We start from the raw sequence: 27,972 nt of genomic DNA on the forward strand, positions 1-27,972 counted from the left end.
TGATTCCCAGCAGCTGATTAGTAAAGGCAATTAATATACAAAAAGAGAACAGAATAAATATCTGAAAGGTTATCATAAAAAAGAAGAGCCATAAAAAATATATTACCATGTAAGATTGTCTTTTCCTCTCCAGGTTTCTCTTCTTCCTGTTTACCTTTCTTCTGCCTCTTTGCTGTAATTTCATCCAATTCTTTTTGTTCTTCCTAAGGAAATTAAGGAGTGAATTTTAAAAATGGATGTTCCAGAACCCCATCCTGGCCACTGCTGATCACAAACTCTTTACAAGAAGGTGCACTTTTTTGGTGAAGCAATAGCTCCAAGTATGTCTCCCAGGATAACAATCTCAACTCTTCGGCAGATTACAAAATGGCATTAAACACACAGTGTTTTTGAACTTTTAAACTCATTTAATACAAAACCTCTCCTTCTGGAACAGCTAGGAGTAATTTAATGTATTATGGAATTATGTAAGTGAAAAAAATGAAGTAATTAGAAAATCTAGTACATACCAGAAATATAGTGAATTTGAGTAAACAATGTTCTTCATAAACAGCTTTTAATAGTCATAAGGATGTAAGCAATGACTATAGATTTGTGACACAACTTTTACGGGAAGAGCAGTAAAAGGAAGTGGGTGGTGGTGGATAGTCACTAAGTCGTGTCCAACTCTTGTGATCCCATGAACTGTAGCCCACCAGGCTCCTCTGTCCATGGGGTTTCCCAGGCAAGAATACTGGAGTGGGTTGCTATTTCCTTCTCTAGGGGATCTCTCCAACCCAGGGATCAAACTTGGGTCTCTTGCATTGCAGGCAGATATATATATATATTTTTTTACCAGACTCTGCCATGAGGGAAACCCAAAAGGAAGATAAAGTGAGTTAAGTCTCTCAGTTATGTCCGACTCTTTGCGACCTCATGGACTGTAGCCTAACCAGGTTCCTCCGTCCATGGGATTTTCCAGGTAAGAATACTGGAGTGGGTTGCCATTTCCTTCTCCAGGAGATCTTCACAACCCAGGGACTGAACCCAGGTCTCCTGCATTGTAGGCAGACGCTTTACCGTCTGAGTCACCAGGGAAGATCCAAAAGGAAGACAGGGTAGTAATAAATCCTTATAGTAACTAAGTCAAATAAGTAAAGAGCAGCATATGTGTATTACTGAGATAAGTGGATATGAGATAGAGCTAGAAAGTAAGCATCCTGAGGACAGGATTTTCTCTTAATCTTGTTCATTGCTGTATCCCTAAGACCCAGAATAGGGACTGGCTCATAGAGACAGTAGGATTAGGAGGTGGAGAGGGCAAGGTAGGGTTTTATAGTTTTATAAATTTCATAATATTATGAAAAACATATATATAGATATACTACTTTGTTAAAATTAAAAAAAAAAACCCATCATCAATTCTAAAATCATAGAAAGGCTCATTTTGTAATTACTAGCTGAACACTGGTATCAGAAAAGCAACCTCCATGGCACCTTAATAGTATTATCAAGGTGATTCTTATTACCAATTGTTCAATACTGTATTTTAGCTAAAAATTATGGAAGAAAATGCATCAGAAAAATATAAACAAAAATTATTCCCAAGAAAAACAAAGGAATCTTATTTTTAAAATCTTATAGTATTTTCTTAGTTAACTAAGGCAGAGAAATTCTGATGAGTCATTTAGTTCTCTAAGGAAACCTCATTTATTAACACAGATATCCTTCATTGAGACATAGCATACTGTTGAACCAGCAGTGAAAAACGTCAACGCTTACTTCTGAAGGTTTGGCTACGTCTTTTTCGTCCACATATTTTGCCCATGGTCCCAAGAAACCATCAATATTAGATGCATCATTTTCTTTAAATTTTTTCCTCTTTTCTATTTTCTTCTGACCAGTTTCAAACACAGTTAAACCTACATTAAAAAAAAAAAAATCACAAATATGGGTAGATACACACACACACACATTTGCATAGATTTATTTAAGACACAAAATAAAACCTATATGAATCCAGACATATGGACTCATGCTATATATAGAGAGACTCAATCTTCTAGGCAAAGCAGCTTTCTACTGCTGCAACTGCAGTATTTTACAAATTCTAATATACGTGAAAAAAAGACTCAGCTATGTAATCATGCCATGGTACACAATCTTTTTAATTAATCACAGACCTTTATCAGTAGATTTTACCACTTTCTGAAAGAAACAGCAATTTAATAACGTTAATTAACGAAACATTTACCTCTGAAAGCAATAAACAAATTTCTCATTTAAAGCCGAATTAGATAAAATTTCATTAATAACTGTTCCTTGCTTCACTTGCTTCGCTATATTATAATGCAACAATATAAAGAAGGTTTCACAAGAATCTGTATTTCTTCTAAGTGAACTCAATCTAAACTGGACCTCTAATATCATAAATCTTAACAGGAAGAAAAGACGATGTTTCTAGTTGAGATTCTCATTTGATCAGTAGAAAGTGGCATGCTGTGTGTAGTCATTAAATTGGAAAAAGAAAGGTTTACTAGAGCCATAGTCAAAATTTCACTGCTAACTGAGAATTTAGCTACATAAAGATGTAAATTGTAGAGGTCTAACAAAGAGAAAAACTTACCTATGTTAATTCAAATCAGTTTCCTTTAGGCTGTATTATAACCAAAGGTTGTTAAAATCCTATTTTTACAACAATGAGCTCATAAACCAAAGGCAGCTTGATCATATAGGCTATAGTTACTAAGTGCCCTCATACAAATAGCATATTCTTTTTCTATCCAACATTTTATGTATAAGATTCCAAGGGGCTGATGAGCTTTGTGGCAAGTTAACATTTAGAGTATGATGCTTTGTCTTATAGTAAGTACAAAATGAACACAGGCACAAACATATGTTTTAAAACACATATTCAAACTCAGCTTCAAAGCAACCCTTAAAGGCAATTTCCAGATATGCACAATGATATTTTTTCTGCTCTGTTAAAATGGAGCTTTACATTTGTGTTGAGAAATAAATTGCTAAAATTAGTTATACATTCATTTTCATTTCTTAAATGATTTCTACAATGTTGGCACTGTGCCAAGAACTCACCCTCCCTGCCACAGGTATGACTATCTTCCCTACAAGGCCACACACCTAGTAAGGAGCAAAAGCAAGCTCTAAACTAACTATATAAATACATTGCTCTAAACTATTTCACTCTACTGTCTCAAGTTTAAAAAAATCAGGAGTTAAATTAAATACTACTTTTTCTCCTACTTTCCAAAGTCAACTTACAAACAATAAGTATAGTTATGTATATTTGATATTAAATATTTCAAATAAGTTACCTTGGTTTTTTTCAGCTTCTTCTACAGAACCAATATACTTAGTAGACACTTGATGATTATCTAATGAAGGGTCCAATGCATAACCTGAAAAGAAAAAAGTACAAATTACTGATTCCATTTTTTTCCATTTACAATTCATTTTAATTCTGTGCACATTTACTCATTTTACATTTTCCTTCCCAAGATGTTGAAAACAGCTTCTTTGGTTTGTTTTCTTGTGACTTTATTTCTTCCTTATTTTCTGAAAGTGTCACAGCTTCTTTTATCATAAAGATGTACATAACAATAATTCTATCAAAAGCAAACCAAATTTTCAATTGTAAAGCTGCCTATGAGAGGCAAAGCTGCTCAAGATAATTTTAAAGGCCTTCATTGTGTTGGATCTCTCTGAGCTTATCTCCAAAAGAGTTATCACTTTATCACATTCAACTGTCCACTCATACTCTGAGGACCAATTATTCTTTGTGGGGCATGTTTCTGTTCAGAATCATTAACCCAAAGGGACAGGCTAGGAAGCCAAGAGGAAAAGGAAGAATAGGACAAAAGAATTCACACAAACCACTGAGAGACTAAGAACTCAGAGAAACACCAAAAACGGGAGCTAAAAACAAAACAGTAGCATAAGTGAGTGGGATGATACAATAAATGAGACTACCTTCCCAGATAAGGAATAAAGGCGGCTGTGATAAACTAGATAAAATAATACACTTAGATTATAACACTGCTACAACCATTTAAAAATGGGAAGAAAAATAGGATTAATGTTTGTTCTCTATCACAGCAGAGTTACAGAGTGATAAGTATGAGACTTAGGTAATGCTGAATTCCTGTGCCGTCTCCTTCATGTCTCATAGGTAACACTAGTACAAGGTATCAGGAAGGTTTGCTCCCTGGTACTAAGCAAATCGGAGGAGGTAACAGAAATGTCTGTAGCTTTACATTCCATATATGAGTGAGAGGAAACAAGTAGATAGGAATTACTATCTGGAGTTAGACAAGAATTTTTCATGAAAAAATGATAAAACTTTTAAATTAACACAAAGTTATACTTGCTTATTACCTGGAGGGGGGGCAAAAAAGACTGCTAAACCTGAGGCTGGTTAGCTTGTTTACTAATTTCAGTTCAAATAAATGGTTCTCAGTTCTAAGATTTTCATAAGACCATACATTTCTTAGTTTGCAAGGGGCTACTCCTTTTATTCCAGGCTGCCTAACATAGTATATCCCACATTCACTTTTTATGTCTTTAACTCACAAAATAGTTCATTCTGTGTCCTAGCCCACTCTCTCTTGATGGAAGAGGCAAAAAAAAAAATACCAGCTATCCCCGCCCCCCCACCAAATAAGCTATTTCTGAAGCTAGGTCTAAAGCAAACAGAATAGCTCTAAATGCTTACTCTTGCTATAAGATAGCTTAAGAAAAGCAGGTATCTGTATGAACTTTGTAGGTCTCTGCACTGACTTTTTACTTGTTTAAAGATTTAAACTATCTAAGCTATTGCTTAAGGCCCTTCTTTCCAAAGTCTAAAAAAATATGCAAAATCTTTATGTTTGTTTTATTGTAGGCTAGGATATAATAAATTCATGATGCAATAGGGTTGATCTTTATGTACTGCACATATATTTTAGGTTTACATGGAATCTCTTATATATAAGCAATGGGTACAATGCATTTATTTTGTTGGACTGGAAGTGTCATTGAACTCTTTTTGGAGATTTTAGAGGTATAGAGTCTTTTGCTATGAATTTTGTCACCTGTTAAGTCCATTATAACCCTGGCATGGTGAAATATAATGTAATATATGATAATCTTTTTTACAACCAGTTTCCAATACATTGTGGATAAACAACTAAGACTATTTGTACTAAACCTCTAAACTAATTCAGTGACTCAGTTTACATCACTCTTTGAAAACTAGGAAAAAAAAAACAAACCCTTTCCAACATTAGAATAATTACATAAATTAAGATAAAACCAATCAGTGGGTATTACATAACTCTTAAAAATAATAAGCTTTGAGGTTATAAAGTAACACTGAAAAATGCTTATGACAGAATTTGATTTAAAAAAAGCAAGCTGCAAAATTTTCAGTTTAGAAGGATTATAGTACAAGTAAGTATAATGAAAAAGACTTGGAGGAATAAATTTCACTAAAAGCAGGCCTATTAGTATAACAGGGTTATAAGTAACCTTTTTTCCCTCTTTCCTAAATGTTTAAAATTTGTGTCAGTTTTTAGTAAAAACAACTATTATTAAAAAGCATCACTACATACATAATATTTCACATGATACTGCTTTCTTAACTTTTGCAGGGCCCTCCCTTAAAATAATGGAAGTCAATGGCAGATAGGACAGAAAAAGATTACAACTACAACGGGCATAAAAACATTCTTAGTTACTTTGCTTAACCACTCTACCAAAAAGTTCTTCAAAGTAGAAGGTGATCAATGTATCTCTCAACCTACAGATGTAGATTACAGGAAGAGAAAGAAAACGCACCACCAAATATGAACAAATCTGATATAAGTGACCAGACTTCTGTTCTGTGGAACCAACAACAAAGACATTATTACATCTTCTTTCAGAGGGGATTCCCAGCTTTGTATACACATTAACTTGTAGCCATTCCATTTCTTGATATCCCTCAGTAATCAACAGAAAACTTTTCAGAGAGAAGATTTGAGAAAGAGAGTGAAGTCAACCAGTACATAAGAAAATAAAAATATAACTCTTAAGACTCTCTTTCTCTAGTCACTAAGTCATGTCCAACTCTTGCAACCCCATGGACTGCAGCCTGCCAGGCTCCTCTGTCCATGGGATTCTCCAGGCAAGAATACTCTTCAGTCTATCCTGTTATTAACCAATTTCAATAGCAATCTGCATATAACAGTCATTCAGTAAGAAGTGCTATCAAAAAGTAGAACAGAAAACATTCTGTTTTTAAGACTGCAGAATATTTCTAGTATTCAGAAATCAGAGCAGATTTAGAATGACAGCTAAAAATACTAGTGCACCTTCCCATCTGTATATTTACAGATATGTATAAGAAAACATATTACCCTTTCAAGGCATCCAGATTAATAAATTTAAAAAGCCAGAAGATAAAATTGATTATTACACACACACACACCATTTCTAATAAGGTTTAACTTGAACTCTCTTATCACCTTACCGTAAGTGGCAAAAGTTCTTCTTTGCTGTTCAAACATAAAATCATTGATATGGGCTGGTTCAGCATATCCAGAAAGCATATTTCTAGGGGCAGCCATTTGCTGGGTTCTGAAGGGATTTTCTGGTCCAAACTGCAATGAGGAAAAAAACAATGAAAAAATTCTCAATAGAATGAGTAGAATTATTGCACAGTGTGTTTTCAACTCTAAATTTTCAGGGGCCGATTAACCTATTTGCAGACTTGCTTCCCTCACATGATTCAGGACAACCAGTCAGTGGCTTGTTAGCACTGTTTGTCAGCCACTAGCACAGGAGAGCAATCAGCTCACTCTATATGCAGCTATTTAAGTTTAAATTAATTAAAATATTCAGTTCTACAGTCATTCTAGCCATATTCAAGAGCCCAACTGCCACATACAATTATTGATTACTACATTTTCACCATTGCAGGAAGTTCCATTTGACAGTGTGGCTCCAGATAATTGAAACTCACTATAGTTTTGTCTAAACCATGATTTGGGGATTTTTGGAGTGGTGATATAATTAAAAAAACACACGTTTCTCTGCTACTTGATTACGAGTTTCTCAAAGGTGCAGACTTAGAACCCTCATACTTTCCATACTGTCTGGCATATAGAAAGCACTAATGAAGGAAAGATTAATCAGAGCCTGACGAGAGGAAGAAGACAGGAAATAGACAATAAAAGTAAACTGCTTGCAAAAGTCCCTAGGAAAAGACATTACAAATGTAAACACAACTTCTCCACTCTGAAAAGTCACACTATGAAAGTTACACAAAATAGTGCCATTATTACCTATTTGTTTACAATGTTTTGAGTTCCAGAATGGCTTTCCAAATATTATTTAATTTGATGTATACACAAATTCTGGAAAGTTAGAGAGGTATTCTCTTTTTCATGTTAGAAATGAAAAAGAAAGTCAAGATGACATTATCTTACCTGCCCAGAGTCAATAATTTGCTTAATGGTATTAATAAAGGTATTAGGAAAATTCAGTTCTTTTCAGTTTTAAAATAAAGAATAAAATGAACTTCCCACTTTGGAAACCACAGAACTATACAGGTCAACTGTTATGATGTTAGAACTGTTATGATGTTAGAACTGTCATGATGTTAGAAAGATTCTGATGTTAGAACATCTTAGGTCACTATCATGAGAAACCGCCTTTTCCATTATATACTTCCAGAGCCATAAATATAAACTACCGACCTTTTCTTAACCAGAATGCTGTGTTCTCTATATATCAACATTACACTATGCACAGAAGTCTGAATTTAAAAGTTAGATTTGCCTTATAATTTTATTTGTTTTAGAAGAAAATAAATTACTATAATATTCCTTTCTATTGACAGCTTCCATTTCTAGGTTTAAAATGATTCAATCTTAAGATATCTAATTTATAGATAAAGATTTTATTACTATTTATTCTAAATTAAAATGTAGGACAGGACAAGACTTCACAGCCCATATTATTTCTTCCTATGCTGATAGGTGGAAATGTAGCGGGAAAAAAAAATCAAGATTGCGGAATGCTGGAAGTTACAGTTAACTTCATTCAGTTATTAAATTTATTATAAAAATAAGAACATTCATAAAATTAAAGATAATGAAACAACTTAAGTTTTCCAGATGATCTAATTGCTATAGCCAGTTAACATCTGCAAAGCAGCATGTGATATTTCTGGAGATAAAAAAAATTCTAAAACAATAAAAATCTCCATTGCCCATATCATTACTCCTATCACATATAATTAATTACCAATCATTATGCTTGTAACTTCTGATTTGAAAAAGGAAAGTACATTTCCATAGTCTAATTTTATTAAGATTTTACAAAAAGGGAATAATTCTTCTACAGGTCATACATGTCAAACTGTCCATCTTTTACAAAAAAATTCTCAGTGTTAAGAACTATGATTTCCATAAGAATATAGATCCATATATTCCAGTAAAGTATATCTTGTGCTACTATTCTTTTTTTTTTTTTAATCAAACCATCTTATTGAGGGGCTTCAAGGAAGGGTTGAAAGGCTTAAAGGACAATTAGATCTGAAGTCCTACTCCTGGCTGGGATATGCCCAAATTCATAGCCACTGAAAGCTGTGGTGCTGTTCTTAACACACTCTGAAAATTTAAATATGCTTGGACTTAGCTTATATGCAGAGTACATCATGAGAAACGCTGGGCTGGAAGAAGCACAAGCTGGAATCAAGATTGCCAGGAGAAATATCAATAACTTCAGATATGTAGATGACACCACCCTTATGGAAGAAAGTGAAGAGGAATTAAAAGGCCTCTTGATGAAAGTGAAAGAGGAGTGTGAAAAAGTTGGCTTAAAGCTCAACATTCAGAAAACGAAGATCATGGCATCTGGTCCCATCACTTCATGGGAAATAGATGGGGACAGTGGAAACAGTGTCAGACCTTATTTTTGGGGGCTCCAAAATCACTGCAAATGGTGACTGCAGCCATGAAATTAAAAGATGCTTACTCCTTGGAAGGAAAGTTATAACCAACCTAGATAGCACATTGAAAAGCAGAGACATTATTTTGCCAGCAAAGGTCCATCTAGTCAAGGCTATGGTTTTTCCAGTGGTCATGTATGGATGTGAGAGTTGGACTGTGAAGAAAGCTGAGTGCCGAAGAACTGATGCTTTTGAACTGTGGTGTTGGAGAAGACTCTTGAGAGTCCCTTGGACTGCAAGAAGATCCAACCAGTCCATTCTAAAGGAGATTAGCCCTGGGTGTTCATTGGAAGGACTGATGCTGAAGCTGAAACGCCAATACTTGGGCCACCTCATGCGAAGAGTTGACTCATTGGAAAAGACCCTGATGCTGGGAGGGATTGGGGGCAGGAGGAGAAGGGGACGACAGAGGATGAGATGGTTAGATGGCATCACGGACTCAATGGACATGAGTTTGGGTAAATTCCGGGAGTTGGTGATAGACAGGGAGGCCTGGCGTGCTGCGATTCATGGGGTTGCAAAGAGTCGGACACGACTGAGCGTCTGAACTGAACTGCACTGAAGCTGTGACAACAACAATGACAAAATCTTCCACTGATATAGGCAGCTGCCTGGGGTAGGATTCATCAACTTCTAGCTCTCCTTAACTTTCTGGTTACTGGCAGCCATCAGAGCTGATCTCAAAGATATTGAATGTCAACAGAAGAAGGCAGAGAATGTTATTCAGCAGGGCTCAGCTCTTACCAATTATTCTCCCAGATGTTCCTGTTCTGTGTGAATATGCAACTCTTAATTCTGGGTTAGCCATTAAAAAATAAAACAATGCCTATTTAAAAATATACAAAATTGATTTCTAAATGCTTCTTTTCAATTTTTGGTAGTTAACCAAGTTTAAGTGTAAATATACATTCAAATGATTTTTAAAAATAGATATTCAAGTTAATTAGGTATGAGTATTCAATAGTTTTCAGCTCAGATAATACTGAAGTACATTGTTCAGTTGCTCAGTTGTGTCCAACTCTTTGCAACCCCATGGACTATATATATAGCACACCAGGCTTTCCGGTCCTTCATTATCTCTCAGAGTTTGCTCAAACTCATGTCCATTGAATCAGTGATGCCATCCAACCATCTAATCCTCTGTTGCTCCCTTCTCCTCCTGGCCTCAATCTTTCCCAGCATCAGTAGAGAAGTACACTGTAGTCAACTGCAATTGTAAATCTCCCATATAAAATATACATATTTAAGTATTAATTTAGCCATTGTACCAAAAAAGAAAATGTTTCTGAGGTAAGCAAGCTTTCATTTGAGTGAAGCAGTGCTTTATTTATAAACTTAGGAGAAAAGCATTTTTAATTTAAGGCATTAGTTGATAAATCTAAGAGACCATGTATTATAAGGCAGTGGTTCTCACGTTTTTAGCAGGCAGAGTACTTGAGGGCTGACGCCTGAATAGTATGGGGCTTCCCAGGTGGTGCTAGAGGTGAAGAACCCATGTGCCAATGCAGGAGACTAAGAGACATGGATTTGATCCCTGGGTCGGGAAGATGCCCTGGGGGAGGGCATGGCAACCCACTCCAGTATTCTTGCCTGGAGAATGTCATGGACAGAGGAGCCTGGAGGGTTATGGCTCACAGGGTCACAAAGAGTTGGACATGACTAAAGTGACTTAGCATGTATGCCTTAGTAGTATATCATAACATCACAGGAATTAAGAAATTTCATTAAGTAAAAATTGACTATATGAAATAAAACCATAAGTTCACATATAGGGAAAAAACCCCTAAATTATTGAACAAGTAATTATTCTTAGATTGTTGCTAAGTTTTTCATGAATATTTATTGCAGTAATCAATGTATAAAACATTTATAAACAATTTTAAGGTGAGAAGAGTATATTATTATTTTCTACAATTTTGGAAAAGATCACCGCAATTCAATTTTATTGGCAAAATACCTCAATCTTGTAAGACATAAGCACAGTTTAAATATTACAATAGCATATTTTATTAGTGGTTCTATGACCTTGAAACTCAGTTTCCTCATCTGTAAAATAAAAGTTCTCATCTATCTGACTTCTGAAGTCCATTCTAACATTAATATTTACAGCAGCCCTTCTGGTCAGATCTTAAACAGTAACTGGCATTTCCCCCCTCTAAACTTTTATATTTCTTCTATTCTTAAAAGTAGTGTTATTTTAAGGAGTCTGAAATTCTCTCTGAGGCTTATGGGCTTTATATAAGTCTAGAGAAGCTAACAAATATACTTTTCTCTAAGTGGATCCAAAATAAAATAGCAATTCGTTGATTTATAATAGTCAAAACTGCAAACTACACTGTGGCCTTCTAAATGGTCTCATAGTTATGGAGTGATTGTTAAGAATGATCAAATCCCCAAATATGGCACTTGCAGGCAATATAATCTCACAGTTAAATTCCTCACTCTAAAACAGGGATACAAGTACTTCATAGGGTTGTAGAGAGGGCTAAAGGAAAAAAGGCATACAAATCCTTCAGGGCGGTACCTGCCATAGAGTAGTAAGTAGTTGTTTTATTTCATTAGTCTCCATCCCTGTTCTTTTCCATCATGCAAATCTTTAAAATAAATCTTCCTAAAAATTCATCTATTAAATCAAGACCAAACTCGCTACCTTGGCCCCCAGAGCCTGTGCAACACCTTCTGTACAAAGTGCTATTCTAGTCTTAAGTCTGTTCTCCCCTACTAATAATGACTAAAACACTACTGTTCTTTATATTTTGTGATTTGGTTCATGCTGTTCCCTTCTGCCTAGAACCTTACCTCTAAAGGCCTACCTAGCCAAATGTCAATAATATTAACCTAAACAATAATAAAGACTATAATTTATTGAATTCTTATTATTCTGTGCCAGAGAGTCTCCTAAGCACAACATATATTACCTCATTTATCTTTATAATTTAGTAAACAGAAATAATCTTCATTTTACCTATGAAAAAAATAAGATAATTTAAGATCACAAAAGAGCTAATAAATGGCCTGTGTAGCCCCACATCTCATGTTGTTAACCTGGACTGTATTGGTCATTAAAAAAAAAAATTGCTAGTTACACGCACTATAGAAAATAGTCTGGTTTCTCTCTCTCTCTTTTATTTTTCTTAAAGACAAAACAAAACAAAAAAACATGTGGCATATCCTCTCTGGTAAACACTAGCATGAGGAAAGGGATTAAATCTTGTTTCTAATGATGGATTTTCAAATCATGAGAACTTGAATTTCATCTAGGAAAGCTCTGGTAACACTTTCCAGACTTTGGCAAGTTATTCAGATTCTAGTCAAAAAGTTCAAAGTCAGTAATTTATGTCACAGACAATTTCTTTGTAAAACTGTAATTTTTCTTCACTTTTCAGTCTATCACTCTTTTGTTAAATTATTGACAATAAGCATTGAAATGTTGCTAACATAAACCAGTTGATACATCTAATAGGTTCCCTAATGTAGGGTGGGGTGAGAACAAAAGATTAAAGGACTGATAACCCCAAAACAAGAATGATAAACCTACTGTCTTGTTCATAGCATCCCAAATTTTTTGACCTTTTGAATTTTTCTTGAAAGTTTTGAAAAATAATCATACATCAATATGTTAGTTATGCACAGGATCTAAAAATTTAAGAAAAACAGGCTTTATAGAAAATACACTAACATAAGAATGTCACACATCATGTCACTTTCAAATTTTCTCATTTTCTGAATTCAGTGGCTTAAACTGAAGTACTTTACATTTAAAAAAACACATATATATAATAAAAACATATATATAATATACTACCTTTCTTTAAAGCACCAGCTAAAATGGTGCCAAGAGCTAGGAAACAGCCTATAATTTAACAGGTATAAGGATTTAAGAAATAATGGAATAAAATACAACTGTACCACTCTCAAGAGCATGAGAATGAAATTTTTGTTTATTGCACACTTAAGAGAATAGCTAGAGACTAGCACTGACATCCTTGGCTGCACTATACAGCGCCTCTGACAAATTTTAAGTGACTATGGAAACTGAAACAGGCAAAAATTAATGAAATATCAAAAAAAAAAAGGGCAATGGCTATATGCCAAAAAATGAATAAACATTAAAAAGTACTTTTTTCTCTACCAGGATCAATAAGATACAGCTCCTCATCTCTATCTTTAAAGTGCTCTGAAAGATCCTGCTACTGAACTGGTATTATTATTACTTTTTATAATGATCTTTTTCTGACATCTGTATTTTATCAATTAAGCACTCTTCTCCTTTTTAAAGGCTAAATATCTAGAAATCTAATCTTTTCTACAAAGGCTTTCCGACAATTTTCACTATTTCTGTTTTTTTTTTCTTCAGCTTTTTTAGTGCTTCCGTCACCATTTATCATCAAGAAAAAGAATTCATAAGATGTCTGACTCAGAGCAAGCAATAAACAGTGTGACTATTTTTGAGCCATGACCACGTCAGCATGGCATCTCTTTTTACTGTTTAACACAGCAGCATTTGTCACTAGATGTTTCATAATATACTATGCATTAATGATGCTAATCAACCAAAATTTTTTCCCTCATGGTTAACTTGTAACACTCCCTTATCAACACTGAGAGGAAGATGTTAACCAAGTCTGCATCTAAGAATTAGATATATCCTTACAAAAGTGTACTATTTAACTTTTGGAGAATAGAAGGATGTATTTTCCCTTCTTTTTAAAATTGAGATATAAGTAACATGTAACAGGAGATATTTTCAGACAGTTTAAACGGTATACTTTCATGAGAAAACTCTGAAAAATTCACCAACTGTTTATGTACCTAAGTATGGGCTTCCCAGGTGGTAAAGAATCCACCTGCTAAGCAGGAGATGTGGGTTCGTTCCCTAGGTCAGGGATCCCCTAGATAAAGAAACAGCAACCCACTCTAGTATTATTGCCTGGGAAATCCAATGGACAGAGGAGCCTAGTGGGCTACAGTCCATGGCGTCACAAAAGAGCTGGCTTAGCAACTAAAACAACAACAATTTAAATACTTCAGCAAAATATACTCTTAATCTAATACATTTTCTTACCTCAGGAGCAAACATGGTCTCATAGGTGGGATTATACTGAACCTCTTTGACAGCAGGGTCAAGGTGAACTCCAGTCTCCAAATCTTCCTATAAGAAAACCAAATGAACATTAAAGATATGACAAGTAATTACTATTTTTAGAAATTACATTAAGGTCACACTAGCCATCTTAACACCAATTTTATGAAGATTACACTAGTACTTTATGATTAATCATTCTAATAATCAAGGGCTAATAAAAGTATATAATGTAAACAGTTATAGAGGTTAGAATGCATAACAAAACATTTTTCCTTCCGAAGCACTATCTCATCTGAACAAATTAAAATTTCTAAATAAGTCAATACCACGCAAAGCTTTAAAGTAAGAGAGTCCAAAAGAGAGTCCTTTTTTATTAATTCAAAACATCTGATCTTCTGGTTCCAAATTCAAGAGAAGCATACCTTCTTTATTCAGCACACCTTATTAGGTATGTACCTAGATGGACTTGGTTAGGGACTGCAGAGGAAATAGAAGGGGGTGTCAGGGCCCAAAACTTCTAAATCTAATAATCTATGTGTTATTATCTATGTCAACTCTTATATTCATCCTCCAACTTAGTGAACATAAAAATCTCATCTCCACCAGAGAATCACTGGTAGTTTATCTTATGTAACCCCACCACATGAACAATTATAAATTACAATTTTCTAACCTGGATCTCTTCCCTGAACTCCAGGGATTTATATATATGAGCTCAACGTCTTTTCTCCCAGGATGTCTAATAGATATTTCAAACTTAATATATTCAAAAAGGGAACCTCTGGTTTCTCCTTCCTTAGAGACTCCTGCTGCCGCTGCTGTGGCTGTCACTTCAGTCGTGTCCGTCTCTTTGTGACCCATGGACTGTGGCCCACCAGGCTCCTCTGTCCATGGGATTCTCTAGGAAAGAATACTGGAGTGGGCTGCCATTTCCTTCTCCAGTGACTCCTTCTAGCCTTCTCTAAGTGAACCATAATTCTACCCTTACATCTGTTCAGGTGAAAATCGCCAGAGTTATCCTCGACTCCTTTCTTTCACATTGTACATCCAACCCATTAGCAAACCCTCTATCTTCTCAGGACACCTAGAGTTCACCCACTTTTCAAAGTCCTCTTTCACTATCACCTCAGTCCAACTTATCTCCTTGCACCTGGATTATTGTAATACCCTCTGAACTAGTCCCTGCTTCTGCCCTTGTCCACCCACACCTCACTCCATAAAGAGGCCAGTGTGAGTCTTTTAAATATTAGTCAGGTTATGTTACTCTTTCACTCTTAAACCCTCTGGTAGCTTCCCCGCTTAGGGTAAGAGCTGAATGAAGGCCTGCAGGGCTCGTTACCAAGTTGTTCTCAGAAAGTATGGCTCCCAAGGGTAGTTTTTATAGGGCACTGCTGTCTTCCTGGATTGTCCTGTCTCAAGCATTTACTATTAAAAATGTGCTATCACTACATGTTTTATTTACATATCAAACATGTTATAAACAAATTTCCTTTAATTAGGGTATTCAAGTTATATTTTGAAATTTTTAAGGATGTTATATATCATATATGATTTACATTTCAGTAAAGCTGAAATTACAAAATTGCCATCATAAAATGAAAAAGTTTGAATCTAAGTGGTTGAGAATTTACCCTCCATAATCTGTCCTTTATCCTTACCAACTCTGTCTTCACCTAGCTCTGTGCATGTGCTCACTTTACTCCAGACTCGCTGGCTCGTGTGTTATTCCTGGAATTCACCAAAAGGCAATCCTATTTCAGGGTCTCCGCACCTAACTCTTCCCTCTTCTTGGAATGTTCTTTTTCTGGATAGCCACACAACTGTGCTCTCTCCTTTCAGGTCTCCGTACGGTTTTTCTATTTTCCCTTTACCCTGCTCTATTTTTCTCCATTATATTTATCACCACCTGACATATTTATTGTCTACTTCCCTCTATTGAAGTATAAGCTACAGAAGTTGGACTTTGTATACACAAATGTGTCCTCAGCCCCTAGAACTATTCCTAACATACCACCATCTTTATTCTGCTGGCCTCTTGCTGATGTAGGATACATCTGTCAACATAATGCAAAGATAATACAAAACAGTATGGCAAATTTTGCAGGACAGGTAGGATATCATGAAGTTGACAGTGATGCTGGAGAAGCAGTGTCACAGACAAATGAAGATCTGGTAGGGCCAGACCAGTTAATGACCAAAGGTAAGAAACCTGACGGGAAAAATAATACTATAGGCAGTTATGGCTCCAGAATTTTGTCACTATTAAAACACCCTTCACCAAAGCAGGCAACTTAGTTCCTCGACTTCACAAAGATACAGTCCAGTCCGACTCCCATAAACATCCTTCCTCTCTGTTTCAAAATCGTCTACATCTTTATCTTATCCTTTCTCTTGACTTCAATCTCCACCCCCAATTTTTATCTGCAGTCTTGACCACACCTGGCCTCTGTATCCACATACTTAACAGCCTATTGAAATTCATTATATGGATATTTCACAGCATCAAACACTTCACTGTGTCCAAAACAGAAGATACTATTCCCTCAACTCTGCTGTCACACACTAACAAAGCAGGCACTGAGTCTTACTGATTCTACCCCTGAAACATTTCTCCAGCAACCCTATTCCCAATCTCCATTCTCTACCTCTTAATGCACACTTCATCATATCTTGCCTGGTCTAATACATCCTTATGTGCTTTAATGTGCCCCATTTTTGGCTTATTAGACGAATTGCTGATTTTTTAAAATACCAAGCACTTTCATGTTTTCTGTGCTGTTGGCAATGTTACTTTGGTCCTTGTGCATTTCCCTTCATTATCTGATAATATGTCATCTTCTTTTCCCTGATACTTTCTCTCCTCTTGGCCCAGGAAAAATGTTTTTCATCCACAGTTCAAGAGATGTTGTTCGTAACTCCTAACAGACCTTGTAATATATTATCTGTTGCACATGACTTTTACTTATATTTTATATCCTTACTGCCTGGTAGAATGCAGGGCATTAAGTCCATGTTCAATAAATATTAGTTAAATGGAAACAAATGACAAATCCATAGACAATTAGAAGATGAAGGCTGCCCAAAGATCACTGAATTCTGCATTTATGTCACAAAAAACCTTGGCCAGAGCAATTTTGGTAATGGGGTGAAGTATGGAGAGCCTGTTGCAAGGGGAATTGGTATAACTGAAGATTTAGGAAAAAAAAAAGACAGTAAAATTTTTGCTCTTTCAAGACATCTGGCAGTAAATAAGAGATGAGGAGCCAGGGTGAAGGATTTTGATGGTAAAATTCTGTTTCTTTCCTTTTTAAAGAAAAGGCTAAGCCAAAGATTCAGTCAATCATTAGCTAGAGGAAAGGCACAAGTAGGGAGAAACATATGCTAAGAATGAGGGAATAATCACAGAGCTATGGTCATTCTGGAAGAGGGGTGGGAAAGGAGTGAATCTGGGAAAGAGCCAATTAGCCTCTGAAAAGAGGAGATGAAATAGAGACCACAGTAACAAGAATGAATGATGGGTGATAGATGTCTGGAGTTGGTGGGAGATTTTGGGAGTCACAGATGATCTTTTAATTTTCTTTATGTAGTTAGGAACATAGACATCTTCAAAAAACAAGGGCAGTATCTGGATTCACTTATTCATTCAGTAAATACTGCCTGAGTGCTTACTACGTGTCAGACACTGTTCTAGGCCCTGTAGAAACAGACAAAGCTCCCTGTCCTTATACGGCTTATATTCTAATGGGGAAGACAGACAATAACTGATATAGTAAAGAAGTGACTTTGCTAGAAGAGGGTAAGTGCTATAAAAAGGAGCACTTAACAACATCAGTGCCAAGACCAGGGTAGACACAGTATGTCAAATCCTTACAACACTTTTGTGAAGTAGCAGCAAGCTTAAGGGAGGAAGGCAATGGCACCCCACTCCAGTACTCTTGCCTGGAAAATCCCATGGAGAGAGGAGCCTGGTAGGCTGCAATCCATGAGGTCGCTAAGAGTCGGACACGACTGAAGCGACTTAGCAGCAGCAGCAGCAGCAGCAGCAGCAGCAGCAGCAAGCTTAAGTCACCGACCCCAAGGTACCAACAGAGTAAGAAAAGGAAAAAGTTAAAGTAGCCACAATGAACAATGTTAAAGATACCTAATTAGCAGCAAACAAACAAAAATCACTGGCATGGTATGGGTCAGGGGTTTTAGTTATAAGCAAGTGAAACGCTCACAGGCTGATTAAACTATACTGAATCCTTTTGAGTTTCTCTTGGAATTCTCAAGGGTGGAGAATTAGCTTGGGGGAACAGGCACCAAAACAGGATTAAGTATATAGATGGAATCATAATTCAAAATCAATCATATCTCAAAACCAGTCCAGTGAGGACAAAAGGTCACTGTTACCACACATGATCACTAAACATGATCACTGGATGCTGCGATCAAGGCTTCTGGTGAAGGAACTAGATTATGCTGGTCACCACTGGTCGCCACGTAAAATGTTCTTTCTTTGCTTCCTTGTGGATTAGCTTTAGAATAGAATTTAGGTGGGTGCATCTGTCTGTCTCAGCCCAAATCACAGCCCTAAGCCTTAGCCAACAGGGAGCTGGGAGAATGAGAATCTGGGTTTCCAGCTTCTGAGGCAGGGAAGGGTGTTAAGACTACAAAGGAAGGGAGCTCTGAAGCTGGGCCACCTACTTACGTGATACATATACATTACCCCAGAAAGCATACCCAAATCTTCATTGACTATAGAGAGTACATAGGGCTTAGCATCAAAACACAATACCATAAAGTTAAGCTGCATAAAAATGAAGTTAAATTCTTTTCTCTCTTAATATTCAACTTATAATGATAAACTGCTTAAAAGAACAAGAGGCTTAGCCACATTCATACCTCCCCAGTGGTTTTTTTTTTTTTTAGAAAACAGTTGCTAGAACCAGTTTATAATATGATTTACCAGATCTTTCTGATTAAGGGTACTTTAAATATTCTAAATTTGAATTACTTTAAACAGAATACCATGAGACATCAAGTTTTAAACACAAAATACAATTTAAAAAGAACTACTTTTAAGAAGCAACAGTGGCAACTAATAAAAAATATAAACAGGTCCCAGTCTCTGGTTCCTGCTAATAAAATTACAGAACAAACTGAACAACTCTTCAGAAACTGAAGAGTTATTAATTTTACATTTAATTAGAAAAACTTGGACAACATCACAACCTTGTTTTAATACCCATGAGGAGTTCAGTAACAATTAGGCATGCAATTGAAATTAGCAGAGAATTACAAAGGATTTCTATTCAGCTTCAATTATCCATGAAAATTAAAGTGCAGTAAGTGAAGGGCACCGTATGGGTCAAATAAGTTTAAACAAGTTATCTTTTGTTGATTCAAAGTAATTTGAGAATAAAGTTAAATATTATCTACATTTTAGTGTTTTTCATGTTTCTTAGCTGTTATACAAATAAGAAAATGGATGCAAAAGCACTTTCTAAACTATAAAGTAGGACATAAATATTAACCATTGTTACAGACAATCAATTTATGTCATAGGTTTTTGTCCCCAGAAAGTGAAAATGAATAGACTTCTAAAATGGGAGCTTAAGTGGCTGAGATAAAATAATAGAAATTCATATGAAGATACCTTTTGAGTTTTGCCCTTAAAAAAATAGAGAGGAAAAAGACTATAATAAAAGATAAAATGTTTCTATTTCTAAAAAATTTGGCCCAGGGTTATGAGTACAATTTCATAATTTTCAAATCTGGGGGTTTTATAGTTATCTTTTTGTGTCTGATTAGCTTAGATGCATTGCGGTCAGAGAATGTGATTATGATTTAAAATGTACTGAGATTTATTTTATGGCCTAGTACACGGGGTAGCAAACTACAATCATTGGGCCAAGTCTAGCCCACAGTCTGTTTCCGTATCAACAAGCTAAGTAAATGTAAGATACTTACATTTTAAAGGGTTGTTTTAAAAAAGAAAGATGGACAGACAGACAGTAAGATGCGACAAAGACTGTACGGGGCTAGCATGTTATATGCGAGTCACTCAGTCGTGTCCGACTCTTTGCCACCCCTTGGACTACAGCCCACTAGGCTGGAATTCTCCAAGCCCACCTGGAATTCTCCAGGCAAGAATACTGGAGTGGGTAGCCATTCCCTTCTCCAGGGGATCTTCCCGACCCAAGGATTGAACCTAGGTCTCCTGAATCACAGGCGAGTTCTTTAACATCTGAACCAACAGGGAAGCTCAGTGGCCAGCACAGCCCAAAATATTTACTATCTGGCCCTTAACCAATCCTTGGCCTAGTATATGGTCAGTTTTTAAAAAATGTTTTATTAGTGCTTAAAACAATTTTCTACATTGAGTGCTATGTCCTTTGTACCCTTTAGATACAGTTTCCTAATTTTGTTGTTTGAATTTTCTATATCATTACTGATATTGTTTTGCTTATCCTATCAATTATTGAAAGAGGTATATTAAAATCTTTTGCTATAATTGTAAACTTGTCAGTTTCTCTCATAGTTATAAAATTTTTGCTTAAATATTTTTAGCTTTCTACATTATTGTGTGCTAAACTGCTTCAGTTATGTTTGACTCTTTGAGACCCTATGGACTGTAGACCACCAGGCCCTTCTGTCCATGGGATTCTCCAGGCAAAAATACTGGAGTGGGTTGCCATGCCTTCCCCCAGGGGATCTTCCCAACCCAGGAATCAAACACATGTCTCTTATGTCTCCTGCATTGGCAGGCGGGTTCTTTACTAGCACTACCATTATATGCACATAAATTTAAAATTGTTATATACCCTTTTGTGAATTGAGCCTTGAATCATTATGAAGTGATCCTTTTTCCATTTTAAGTCTATCTTATTGACCCTAATATAACCAATGCCATTTTCTTTTGCTTGGAATTTGCCTGATATACCATTATGAAAGTAGTAAGATCAGTCAAAAAATTAAATAATGGGAAAAAAAAACACAATTTATTATTATACTAGCATAAAAATAAGATGCACCTAGAAATCTCTGTGGGGATTCCTAGGTGGTGCAGTGGTAAAGAATCCGCCTGCCAATGCAGGAGATGCATGCGATGCAGGTTTAATCCCTGGGTCAGGAAGATCCCCTGGAGTAGAAAACAGCAACCCACTATTCCACAGAGAAGCCTAGTGGGCTACAGTCCACAGGGTCACCAAGAGTTGGACACCACTGAGTGACTGAGCAGACACACAGAAATCTCTGCAACGAAACTGTTCAAGATATTGACGCAGGAAATTATAAACTTTCAAAGAAATTAAAAATCTAAAGAAGACCTAAATGAATGAGTAGATAAACACTGTCTTCAAACTGATCTATCATTCAATCCAATCCCAAACAATATCCCACTTGGATGTTAGCAGAACTTACAAGTTAATTACAGAACTTGTAAGAACTTACAAGTTAATTATAAACCATATGTATAATTTGACATTCATGAATAACAAAAAATGGATAGAGGTGAGGGGGTAGAACAACCTACAAAGATCAAAGCCATATTATTAAAAATATTCACAACATACACAAAACTTAATTCCATGGATTTATGGCTTAAATGTAAAAGCAAAAATATAGTGCTTTCAAAAGAAAAATAGGAGCATATTTTTATGGCTTTGGTAAAAGAATTTTTCCAACAAGGAAAATCTGTGGCTTGTTATTTCTCCATAACAAGACACAAATTTGCAACATACATAACTGACACAATATCCGGAATATATAAAGATCTCCTACACATCAGAAGGAAAAGACAACCCAATAGTAACTTCAAAAATAAAAACACTAATAAGATATATGAACTCTCATTAGTGTTTAGTGATACGGATTAAAAAACATTGCATAAATTCATACTTTGCCAAAATGTTTACTATTAGTCACAACTTGACAATTACAAATCAATGTATTTGTATGCTTCACATCTTTTCCTCTGGATATTTTTCCACCATTAAATTTACTAGGTATAAGCTTTTTTTAAATAAAGCTTATTAACAAACAAGTGATGATCAATATCCCTTACTCTCTCGTCATAGACACTAGAGCCCTGAGGGGTTTAGCCCCAGCCCTATTTCTAATGGACCTCTGATACTTTATTCAGTCTTTTCTCCTGGATTATCTTACTTGTAACTTGAAGTCATTGAACTGAGTTCTACAGATATCCCCACACTCCCGCCCATTGGGTATACACTGAATCTCCATACTTTTTCAAGACTTTGTTTTTCACTTATTCTTTCATTCCTTTACTCACCTTATCTATCTCTCATAATTTTGTATACGAGGCATTGAGAACATGAAAACAAATATACACAACCACCTCAGGTCTCTAGGGTCTGGTCCAGAGGAAAGAAAAAAATTAAGAAATCACAGCAATGTGGCAAATGCTATATATACCACTGAAGTGTGGGAAGGGGGTTGAGGTAGACAGAGGAGGAGACATGCGCTGAGCCTGAGCAACAGCAGAGCTTCGGGGGGTGGCAAAGAAGGAGGCACGAGGCAAGGGACTTCCCGGCAGAGAGACTAGTGTGAGCAAAGTCTTGAGGGGGATAAAAGAAAATAGGCTTTGCGGACTTTGTGGAGAGGTCATCATGGGAGAATGGCAGGCCTCATATGTTATTAATATGTAAGGAACTTAGAAATTGCTGGGCAGGCAAGAGAGTGTCTTTGGCAAGGAAGGGATATGATAACACTGGAATTTAGAAACTCATTTTGAGTGCATTGTAAAGGGAAACCCGGGGTATGGAGCTGGCAGACAAGAAAGAAGGAAGTAGAAAGTCCAGTTAGAAAGTTATTATAATTGTCTTGAAGAAAAATTATAAAATTATAAGAATCTGAACAGTGGTAGCAGAAAAGGAAAGAGAGATTTGATAAATAACATAGGCACTATTGAGTAATGGTTCCTTTTCATTACCAGGACCTATTACCCAACAGTAGGAATTCAGAGAGAAAGAAAAGTCAAGAATGACACTTGAGAGAAGTGAGGAAGATATAAAGTAGGCTGCATCAGTAAAAATAGAGAAGTAGAAATTGATTTGAAAGAAATTAATGAAACAGACATGTTAGAACCATTTGATTGATGAGCTTCAGGGGCTGAGGAAGAAGGAAAAGGAAGACCCCTCTGTTCTAAAGCATACGTTGTGGAATCATTAATTCAAATGGGAAAAATAAGTAAAGCAGATCCTGAGGGAAAGAAAATGCTCATATTTTAACACATTGGATTGGAGGTCACTGAGAGCCATCCTGGGAGAGAGGTTAATAGTTCTGAAGCTAGCAAGGAGTTTAGAATGGATAAGGATAGTGTGCCTGGCACATGATTTATGAGATAATTACTAATGTTATCCCCTACTTTACAGATGAGAAAAAGTTAGACACGGAGCACTTAAATAATTTATCCAAGGTCACAATTCGGGTAAGTCATGGAGGTAGGATTTGAATTCTGGCAGTCTTGATACCAGAGTCTGTGCGAACCATTTTGGTATTCACCTGTGAGTCATCAGAAGTACTGCAGGTTGAAGGCCTGGAAAATATGAGGGATGCAAAACAGACTAAGAGTCTCAGGAAACATCCATATTGAAAGGGAGGGCAAAAGAACAGGAAAAAGAAGGCTGAGGATAGACCCACTGAAGCCAGAGGGAGAGAAAGTTTCCAAGAAGAACTATTTAATAGTGTCACTTGATGCACATACTCAAGACGACAGAACTTGACAACTGGGAGCCTAGTGACATTACTCAGAGAGAATAAGTTTCCCAAGAAGCTAGGGCAAGGCTGCATTGAGTTGAGGAGAAAGTGAGATAAAGTGGGAGAGCTCCAAAAAGCTGAGTTGTGAAAAGAATAAAGACTCAGGAGGCTGCTGGAAGAGTGTAAGTTTGAGGAGTTTGTTCTGTTATAAAAACAGGATTCTAAGTATTCTTTCATACTTGATGTCCCTTTAAAAAGTAAAATCCATAAATAGCTCACTAAAAATCTGTAAGAGACTTAAGTTGTAGCACCTCACTTGGGAACATCATAATTAGAAAGGAGTTTTTGCACACTGCCTCCCCTCACCACATCCTGAGCTCCTGATCCACCCCAATTAGGCTCTACTGGACCAGTACTACCAACTGCTGGATGCTCTCCTCCAGCTCCAGACATAGACACGTTTCCTCAGTTCTTCAAAGACACTCATCTCGCTGTCATCTCAAGGTTTGCTACCTCCTTTTGCTGGGAAACACTTGCCTTATTGTGCACTTGGCTGCTGCTGCTGCTAAGTCGCTTCAGTCGTGTCCGACTCTGTGCGACCCCATAGACAGCAGCCCACCAGGCTCCGCCGTCCCTGGAATTCTCCAGGCAAGAAATCTGGAGTGGGTTGCCGTTTCCTTCTCCGGTGCATGAAAGTGAAAAGTGAAAGTGAAGTCACTCAGTGAAGCGAAGTGAAGGGAAAGTGAAGTCACTCAGTGAAGTGAAGTGAAGTCAAAGTGAAGTCACTCAGTCGTGTCTGATCCTCTGGCACTTGGCTGGCTGTTTCCTATTCCTCAAAGCCACTTTTTCAAGAAGACTTCCCTAAACAATCTAGAGAAGTCAGGCTCCTACCTTATTCTCTATTACAGAACTCTATTTCATGGAGTTCTGTTTTTTTCCTTCACAGTACTCTATCCACGCTGTAACCACTTCATTTGTTCACATTTTACTGGCTGCTTTTTCCACTAAAACTAACGCATCAAGGTATCAAAGATGTCTGGCTTATTGGCCTCTGTGTCTTCAGCTCTTAGAACAGTTCCTGGGAAGTAACATGTGTTCAATAAGCACTTGTTAAAGGAACTGTATAACCCAATTTCTTCCTCTATCACCTTCCTCAGTTGGGATCATGCACACTATTTCTTAAATTCAAGGTCTTTTCTCACTACCTTGCCTTATATATGCACTTTTATTAGATACCAAGCTTTATTTCATCACAATAATCCTCTCATCTATGTAGGTGCTTTAAAAATTATACCTCCATTGTACAGGTGAGGAGACTGAGGAGGCTGTATAACTTGCCTAAGTTCAAACAAGTGGTGGAGCCGGGATCAGATTCTAGTTCTGACTTCAAAAACAAAACAAAGCCAGGCCGCTGCTCATTTAAAGCGAGGGCACATACTCTAGTCTGGGAAGTTCTGATTTAGGTTTGTTTATGTTGTTACACCTGGAGAAGGCAATGGCAACCCACTCCAGTACTCTTGCCTGGAAAATCCCATGGACGGAGGACCCTGGTAGGCTGAAGTCCATGGGGTCGCGAAGAGTCGGACACGACTGAGCGACTTCACTTTCACTTTCATGCATTGGAGAAGGAAACGACAACCCACTCCAGTGTTTTTGCCTGGAGAATCTCAGGGACGGCGGAGCCTGGTGGGCTGCCGTCTATGGGGTCGCACAGAGTCGGACACGACTGAAGCGACTTAGCAGCAGCAGCAGCATGTTGTTACACCTACTCTAATCAGGATACATCCTAATCCAGAAATCCAAATTTCACCCCCTCTTCCTGACTACGGGAGCCAAGAGCAGGGAGTGGAGGACTGTTCTGAACTTCCAATTCCCAGCTTCTCCCGAGAAAGACCTACAGAGGGAGAAGAATCCAAGCGTTAGCCACTCACCTGTCAGGACCGAGGAACAGGTAACCCGGGTTCTAACAAGTGATTGTCGGATTTTGGAGGGGAAACCGACAATTCCCGCCGCGCACCAGTGCCAAAGCGCTTACCTTAACTGCCACCTCCGGAGCGGAGTCCACTGCCACTGCCAGAGAGGGCTTATCCGAAGACGATTTAGTTAAGTGCATGAGGGAATCCGCGGCTGGCAAGGAACACCGCCCGCCCTCACTGTCCGAGTCCGATTCGGACCCTGAACCCGAACCATAAGAAGCCGCGAGAGCTGCAATCGCAGCCGACATGACGGCAACAGATAATCTGTGAAGACCAGGCCCTGGCGGAAGAAGGAGCAGCTTTAGGTCCTGACAGATTGCAGTAATAGACATTTTTTAGTTCCTCTCCTAAGAAACCATTTACATTTTCAAACAATCAACACAGTCGATGAACTAGTATTAGAATAAGTACAATGGAACTCGGGATTTGGAAATATTTACCTAGGGAAACAGAGGCGATAATAATAGTTTACAACTTTCGGGACCTATGTGACTACATTAAAGACTACGAGTTCCGAAATACCTTGAGGCCGCCAAGTGCTACACTCCCGGCATGCAGCGCGGCGGGAAGCGGAAGAAGCCCGATGGGGATTGTAGTTTGGCGCGAGGGGCGGGGCGGGGCAGGCAGGCCCCTCTTTGACCCCGCCCCTGAATGGTTGGTTCATTCAATTGGCTATCATTTTCCCTCATTCCCCGGCCAAGCACTGTTCTCTCCGTCCCCCTCCCCCAAACTGAGGATTGGGCAATACCATATAAGCCTCAGGAAAGGGGGGGACGAGCGATATTCATCCCCCACTTTTGAGTGAGTGGGTGGGGGCTGAGTTTCCCACCACAGCTGCACCTGGGCCCTGAGAGCTGAAGAGGAAAGTGAGAATCTTAAGTGGGCAGACGTTGACTGACGGGGAATAGCTCCGGGTGGGAAAGATGGGGGATTAGGTGGCGAGAGTCCAGCCGTTCCCCCCTGCTTCAGGCGCGGGTCTTCGCGTCCGGTTGTGGAGCGTCGCGAACGAGGAGGGGGCGGGTGGGGGGCGGCGGCGGCGACTCACGGTGTTGTTCGCTCGCGCGTCGAGCACACGGTGGGTCCGGTGACGGGCGGACGTCGCAGGCGGCGTTCCCCGTGGCCCGGTACCTCGGCCACTGCCCACAGCGGGTTCCACCCGGGAGACTGACGCTCCTGGAGGCTCTAGGTGGAGTCCCGGGAGCTGAGGGGACCGGCGGCCGCCGCCGAAGCATGAAGAAGGGGTAAGGCAAGAGCCCCTCAAGATTTCTCGGTGAGCGCGAGTCTCTGAGGAATTGTTTACCGGGGGGTCAGGGTACCGGGAGAGGAACTCTTCCCCACTGGCCAAGAACGGAGAGAGGTGCGCTTGGAGCGCTAGCCAGCCAAAGGTGGTGGGGATGGGCGCGCCTCCCCCGCGACGGCCCCCACCGCCATTCGCGGTTTCCAGAGCTCCGGCCGCCCACCCGCCAGCGGAGCTGTGGACCCAGGGACCCGGCGGCCGGCGGGCGCGCCTGGCTCTCGGTTGCGGGGACCGCCTCGAGGCTGCGCTAGGCGGGGAGACTGCGGGTCTCACCTGAGGTGCCACCGCCTGAGCGCCCCTGCCCCCGCGACCCGCCTCTGTGCCTGCTCTCTCCGGGGGAGCCTGCGGCACCGGGTGCCCGAGAAGCCAGGCTCGAGCTACGTGCCCGAGGCTCCGTAAAGCCAGCTGGTGCGTTTGCGTGTTTGAGCCGCGAGTCTGTCTGTAAAGACACAACATAACGGTAAAGCGAGTGCGGGGATCCCTTTCTTCGCTGGAAGAGGAGGCGAAGCGGGCTGTCGTCTCCGACGCCTGCTCTGGGGAGAGGGGGCCTTGGGCAGAGTTAGGGAGCTGCTCCCCCAGCTCCGACGTCGGCGGGACTCGCCCATTGTGCCACCCGGATAATTATTCAACTCTGCAGCATCCATTGCACCTTTTCCCATTTTTCTTTTCCCCTTGCTATAGCATGCCCCCTAGCTTCGGTACTCTGACGCCTTCTCTTGCACTTGGGGATGATGAACTGGAATAATGGCAAAAAGAAAGCACATCTGACCTGAGCAGTCACAACCTATCTTATAGCCGATTTATTAAAGAATCCCCAACTAGACTAGATACTTGAACACGATTCAGTCTGGTTCTGTCGTTTTCTATACAATGTGTGCCTAGGTTTATATTTTAATATTTTTTGATATTACATCCACGTGTTAGCTAAGTCTTGTTTCTG

At 38.5% G+C, this 27,972-nt stretch overlaps 1 protein-coding gene across 1 annotated transcript in view; it reads right to left on the reverse strand.

Annotated features, from left to right (window-relative positions):
• Positions 1-26,067, reverse strand: part of CDC40 (cell division cycle 40) — a 46,452-nt gene extending 20,385 nt beyond the window's left edge. The window contains exons 1-6 of the mRNA XM_052645708.1: positions 25,795-26,067; positions 14,037-14,123; positions 6,488-6,617; positions 3,315-3,398; positions 1,762-1,901; positions 107-203 (exon numbers count right to left, since the gene is read on the reverse strand). Coding sequence (XP_052501668.1) covers positions 107-203; positions 1,762-1,901; positions 3,315-3,398; positions 6,488-6,617; positions 14,037-14,123; positions 25,795-26,067 — 811 coding nt within the window. The remainder of the gene's footprint in view (positions 1-106; positions 204-1,761; positions 1,902-3,314; positions 3,399-6,487; positions 6,618-14,036; positions 14,124-25,794) is intronic.
• Between the last annotated feature and the right edge of the window lie 1,905 nt (positions 26,068-27,972).

This window comes from Budorcas taxicolor, chromosome 9 (assembly GCF_023091745.1).
Source record: "Budorcas taxicolor isolate Tak-1 chromosome 9, Takin1.1, whole genome shotgun sequence".
Classification (NCBI taxonomy): Eukaryota; Metazoa; Chordata; class Mammalia; order Artiodactyla; family Bovidae; genus Budorcas; species Budorcas taxicolor.